General features: G+C 40.6%; 1 protein-coding gene across 1 annotated transcript; it reads left to right on the top strand.

Annotated features, from left to right (window-relative positions):
* Nucleotides 300–1,439, top strand: LOC109224048 (LOB domain-containing protein 41-like). The gene has a single exon (XM_019388587.1). It carries the CDS (start codon nucleotides 477–479, stop codon nucleotides 1,218–1,220), a length of 744 nt encoding a protein of 247 aa, XP_019244132.1. The 5' UTR covers nucleotides 300–476; the 3' UTR covers nucleotides 1,221–1,439.

Here is a 6,532-nt window from a genome sequence, read left to right as displayed (position 1 = left end):
TGATATTTTAATTTTGGTACACTCATTATAAAATACGAATTCCTAGAGAAAAAAAAGATATATCCATTTAATTAACCTTAATTAATTGTTACTTTAACATATTAAAATATATAAATAAGGATAAATTTAAAAAAATAAATTTAATTTCTTTTCGATTATATAAAGAACACTTATTTATGACCAAAATAAAAATATAAAATTATCATAATTATGATGATGCTTAAGTTTCTCCACAAAAGGAATAGGGGTAAATTGGAGATTACAAAAGTAGGTGAATGAGATTTTCCCAAAGACTTGAAACAGCCAAAGAGATTTGAGATTTCCCAGGATACCACTATTTGTGAAACCACTTGCAGCGCCCCTTATAAACTACGACTCCCTCTTCACATGGGAAACTCAGTTCATTCATCTCCTTCTCCATATAATACTCTTCTCCTTACCTATAGCAAAAGGCGATAAACAGAGAGTATTAAACTATGCGTTTAAGCTGTAATGGATGCCGGGTTCTCCGGAAAGGCTGCAATGAAAAATGCTCCATTAAACCCTGTCTTCAATGGATTAAATCCCCTGAAGCCCAATCCAACGCTACCATTTTTCTCGCTAAATTCTACGGCCGTGCTGGTCTCCTCAATCTCATCAATTCTGGGCCTGACCATTTGCGTCCTGCTATTTTCAGATCTTTGTTGTATGAAGCATGTGGACGTATTGTAAATCCTATTTACGGTTCCACTGGTTTGTTAACCTCCGGTAATTGGCAACTTTGTCAAGCCGCTGTTGAAGCCGTTCTAAGCGGCGCGTCGATTGAAAAACTTTCTCTCGACTCGGCTGTAAATAGCGTATGCCCATCGCTTCAGGCATGTGACATTCGCCACGTGTCCAAGGAAAACGATTTAACTCCCGATCTGCACAAGGTGAAGATGCGAACTAAGTTTAAGCGCGTGTCGGCTAAGCCGCAACAGAGGAATCAGTCTCCTGAGGTTGATGATGCGGCTCGGGTCATGTGGAGTTGGTCTCATAAGGAGGAAGCAATCGGGTCGCCCAGCCGCGACTCGGGTCTGAGCCAACAGCGGGATGGAGAGAGCGGTGACGCTGACAGCGGCTCGGTGGAGACTGTAGAAGCCTCATTGGCTAAGCTGGATGAGAGCAATGTTGGATTGGAACTAACACTGGGATTACAGCCGGTAATGATGTCGCCAGAATGTGGGACCACCAGAAGTTGATGAAGAAATGGACGGTCTGGATCAGGACACGTGTACAATATAACGGTAGATCAGCTCGAGCTTCTTTTGATGGCTGCTTTAAAAAGATGATTAGATTAGAGTCTAGTAGGTTTCTATTTCTTTTTTATCGTTTTTCTTTAAAATTCTTTGTGCGGCATGTGGAATGTGAATGTTATTAGATATAGAGATATTAATATACAGACCGAAGTTAACTGCCTTTTTTTTTGTTTCGACAATTCGACCTATTTAATTACTTGTTTTAAGTTAGTTCTCTCTTCGGTCCGAAATGAGTGATTTTTTGAATGTTTTCACACAAATTAATAAATTTACCTTTTAACATTAATTAGCGATGGAATTAACCATATTAACCTTTACTATCTCATATAAACACTCCTAACACATATTCCAATACCATTTATTTCAAGGACAATGTAGGAAAAAAATAATTAATTCATTCTTGAAATCTGGAAAAATCACTTATTTTGGACCACAAGAAAAAAGCCAAAAAATTACTTATTTTGGACCGAAGGGAGTACATAATTTTGGGGTTTTGGACAGGGGCGGCTCCAAACTTATATGGGGCTAAGGCAAAAGTTTAACGTGGGAAAGTTTAATGTGGGACCTTATTTTTTATTATTTGTCAAAAATTTGTCAAGACCTCCTTTTTGAGATTTTATTAAACTTTTAACTTTTATTTTTATTTGTGTTTTTGAATAACTAGATGCATATTTTCTTGTTGACTTATTTATACTCTAAAAAAAATTAAACAATATGTATAGAGTAAAATTAATAAAATAATAAATAACAAATAAAAATAATACTAGAAGTTAGAATGATATTACGCAATGACGAAGTAATTCAAGAAGTTTGAAAACTTTGATTCCAAAGTATCTAGTTGTTGGCTTGTTAGAATCTTGGAAAAAGAAAGAAATCCAATAGAAAGAATTAAGAAAGATGAGCATAATCATGAATAAAGAAGAAGGAAGAAGATATGTCTATATGAAGAATGAATGCATACTACCACTAAAATTGAAACGTTGGCTAGTGATTACTTAGAATAATAAAAAGTAGAGTTGTCAAATCAAATCAAAGTGACAACTATTTTCCTACTATTTTAAACTTTAATTTATTAATATATCTAAAGTTTTTCTTTCTTTTTATATGAAAAGTATAAAAGTACTATATACATATAATTTTTTTAAAAAAGAAAACCGTATAAACCTATAAAATATACTCCTTATTCCTAAAAATGGTGGGCTCCAAAATTGGGGGCCTAAGGCATTTGCCTTATCCCATTCTATGTCAAAGCCGGCCCTGATTTAGAATATTTCTATTCTTGAGATAAACTTGTTTATTGAAGTAGGGATGACCTTGTACTCAGGATAATATTACGAATAAACTCAGGTAGATGTGAAGCCAAGATGTATCATGTATGTAATAATAGAAAAAAATTTGGACCATTATTGAGTGGCTAGCTTCTTTTCACATATATATATATATGTATGGGTCAAAATGTGACTAAGGATATCCAGCGCGACGTGATATTACTAGAAGTAATGTCAACTAATGACTAATGGAAATTACCTCTGAGCAGTCGATCATGGCCAGGGTCAAGCGTTAGAAGGAGCAGTAACGGCTACTTCAGTAACAAGATTTTTGAGGGAAAAATTTGATATTCCCTCTGTTTGTTCTTTTAGGGTTAATCAGGGGTTTGTTCCTTATAAATAAAAAGAGAGATAAGGTGATAGGTATGTAAATGTTCTCTGATAAGAACACTTTATGAAAAGCAGACTCTCTCTAGATTGAATACAAACACTACCTTTCTGAAGAGATTCGATCCTCTATTATTTCGCACCTTTTCCATCATATCCAAGAAGAGTCCAATATTCTAATCTTTATCTATCATTCATCATTGTCGGAAGGAGGAATCATCCACCTCATTCAATATTGGGTTAAAAATTCTCCCTATTTACTCTAGTGCGATTTATTGTCATTTATTGCTTATTATTTTTTTCTCATTAATGTCCTTAAAACATTAAATACCCCTTGCGTTTGATCTGCCATTAATATTGCATTGCGTTACTCTCATTAATCGGTTATCGATTAGATTTATTATTATTAGCTAAGTTTAACCCCCTCATCATGTACATTTAATTGGTTTAATCAAAGATCTACCTATTTGGTCAAACAATTTGGCGTCGTCTGTCGGGATTTCCTAATTAAAATTCTTAGTTTCTTCTAGATCTATAGCTAGCCAAACAAAAAAACCCTCTACTCTCTTGTATACATGAATCTAACATGGCAGGAAATGGAGAAGAAAAGATGAAGGCAGTGGCCGACCTTACAACCAACCTCTTAAACTCCATCAACGAAATTTCTGAAACGGAAGGTGAGGATGTAACACCACATGCATCTCCCAGGCGAAGTGGCTCACCTCTTCCTCATGGTAGCATCACAACGTCCCGCGGTAAAGGGGCTTCCACATCCATAACGGAAGAGGCACCGCCCGCAGTAAAGAAACTACTTGAGGCTTGGCTAACAAATACCCTGACCGACATCCTCGACAAGCCCGCCCACAAAGCCATCAGAGAAAATGCGACTTGCGTCATACCAACAACGACCGAGTAGCACGACCCTCTCCCTCCAATAACAGGTATCACTCACCATATTAATAATGCAGGTGATGGCGCCCTCATGACGATTCCGAGGAAGATGGAACAAATGGAAAATGAAAACAGAATGCTTCGAGATCAAATGAAAGAGCAGCAAGAAAGGGTAGACAAAATACCAGGTGCCCAAAAACTCTTACCAAAAAGAGATGCCGGTCGCTTCGTGGAACAACCCTACAGCGATGAGGCCGCACCGCATGCCATACCCAAAACCTTCAAAATATCGCCCTACCTGAAAATATATGACGGTACAACCGACCCCGAAGATCATGTGACTCACTATGTTACCGCAGTGAAGGGCAACGATCTCGCCAAAGAATAAGTATCTTCCATCCTGCTGAAAAAGTTTGGCGAAACCCTCACCGGATGCGTATTAACTTGTTATTCGCAGTTGCCCGCGCGCTCCATTGAAACGTTTGAAGAAATAACCGACAAGTTCGTAACGGCCCATGCCGGAACGAAAAAGGCGGAAGCAATAGTGAACGACATATTCGCCATCAAACAGGCACCTGGAGAGGGACTGAGGGACTTCCTCGCCCGGTTCAACCGAGTAAGGATGACATTACCAAATGTATTAGAAGGCATGACTGTAACAGCTTTCCAAAATGGGCTAAATAGAAACGGTTCGAGGGGGACCAGAAAATTGCTAAGTCGGCTTATGAAATACCCCCCAACCACATGGGATTAAATACACAACGCCAACTGTGCCGAAGTCCGCGCTGATGAAGATGACTTGAACGGGCTGGCCGAACGGTTGACCTTGGTACAAGCCGAGTCCAGGAAAGATCGAAGAAATAATGCCAGAAGAGATTTAGCAACTCCTCGACTCAATCGGGAAAGGCATTAACCATATGTTAGGGGTGCCGTCGTGCCCCCCTCCCGTCACGAAAAAGGCCCATCTAGGCCAAGGACAGCGATCACCGGAGCGAAAAAGGTATGCCCCCTTTACTGTCTTCTCACAATTTATGTGTTTCACCTTCAAAAATAGTACGCATTGGAAATACTCGGCCCAAAAGTGAAGTGGCCGCAAAAGATGAGGTCCGACCCAAACACCAGGAAGTCAAATGCCCTCTGCGAATTTCACCAGAAGCGAGCATAAAATCGAGGACTGCATCGCTCTAAACAAGAGGTCGTGAACTTGCTTCACCAAGGGCACTTGAAGGAGCTGTTGAGCGACCAAGGAAGGGCCAACTTTGCTCGGGGACATGAACAACATCAGGGCCCGCCAAAGCCACGTTCTCCTACTCGAACCATTCAAATGATCATCGGAGGGGGCGATGACGCATCAATAAACATCGTAAAATTCACCATAACCCACAAACTCAAACGGTCGATCACTCATGAACGGTACGACAAACTCGAAGAAAGTATCATCTTCGATAAGTCAGATACCCACGGTTTGATTTTCCCTCACTATGATGCTCTTGTTATCACTTTACGCATATTAGATACAGATGTAAGGCGTATTATGGTGGACGATGGGAGCGGCGCGTGCATTATCCACCCTCGAGTTCTTGCACAGGTGAAACTCGAGGATAAGATAGTGACACGATGCATCACGCTAACCGGTTTTAACAATGTAGTTGAACGAACCTGGTCGACGGCGTCACTCTGGAAACCATATTCCACATCATGGATCAGGACACGACATATAACGCCATAATAGGTCGGCCTTGGATACACGCCATGAAGGTCATCCCCTCTAGCTTGTACCAAGTTATCAAATTTCCCACCCCATGGGGAGTATTTAACATCCTAGGAGAACAGCTCACTTCCCGAGAATGCTATCGCATCGCCCAGGATTGTACATACACCCAACAAATGAAGGGCAAAGCCAAAGAGGGAAAGCAATTAACAGGGTCAAGGTCGAGCAGTGGTAAAAGGGAGGACGTCATCAAAGACCCCGAAATAACAGAAGCCACGGGATCAACCGTAGAAGACCTCGACCCCGTCAAACTTGACGATAACGATCACAACAAGAAAGCCTACATTGGCCACAAGCTTCAAGAACCAGGTAAATTCCATCGTTTCTTGACTAATAATGCAGACTTGTTTGCCTTTTCCCATGAAGACATGCCAGGTATCCTGAAGGAGATAGTAATGTCAGTCTATTTTACTCCCCAGTAAGGCAAGTTAGGCGGAACTTCAATTATGCAATACATGATGCAGTCCGCGAGGAGGTTGAAAAATTGTTGGAAAACGGCTCCATCAAGGAATCAAAATACCCCCAATGGTTCGCCAACGTGGTCATGGTGAAAAAGAAGAATGGAAAATGGCTGATGTGCGTGGCTTCACAAATTTGAACAAAGCATGCCCAAAAGACTCATTCCCGCTACCCCATATCGACCAACTCATTGACGCAACAGCGGGGCACGAACTGCTGAGCTTTTTAGACGCATACTCAGGCTATACCCAGATCCTCATGGAGGAGGAAGACCAGGGGAAGACTTCATCACCCACCAAGGAACGTATTGCTATAGGGTGATGCCTTTCGGACGAAAAAATGCGGGGGCGACATATCAAAGGTTGGTGATAAGAATGTCCAAAGACCAACTCGGCAAAACCATGGAGTTCTACATAGATGATATATTGGTCAAGTCCAAAAGGAAAGAGGATCACATCGACCACCTAAAGGAAGCCTTC

This window comes from Nicotiana attenuata, chromosome 3, assembly GCF_001879085.1.
Source record: "Nicotiana attenuata strain UT chromosome 3, NIATTr2, whole genome shotgun sequence".
NCBI lineage: Eukaryota > Viridiplantae > Streptophyta > Magnoliopsida > Solanales > Solanaceae > Nicotiana > Nicotiana attenuata.
This window is presented reverse-complemented; position numbering and strand designations above follow the sequence as displayed.

Coding starts and splice junctions, on each gene's coding strand:
- LOC109224048 (XM_019388587.1), top strand. CDS start 477: ATGCGTTTAAGCTGTAATGGATGCCGGGTTCTCCGGAAAGGCTGCAAT.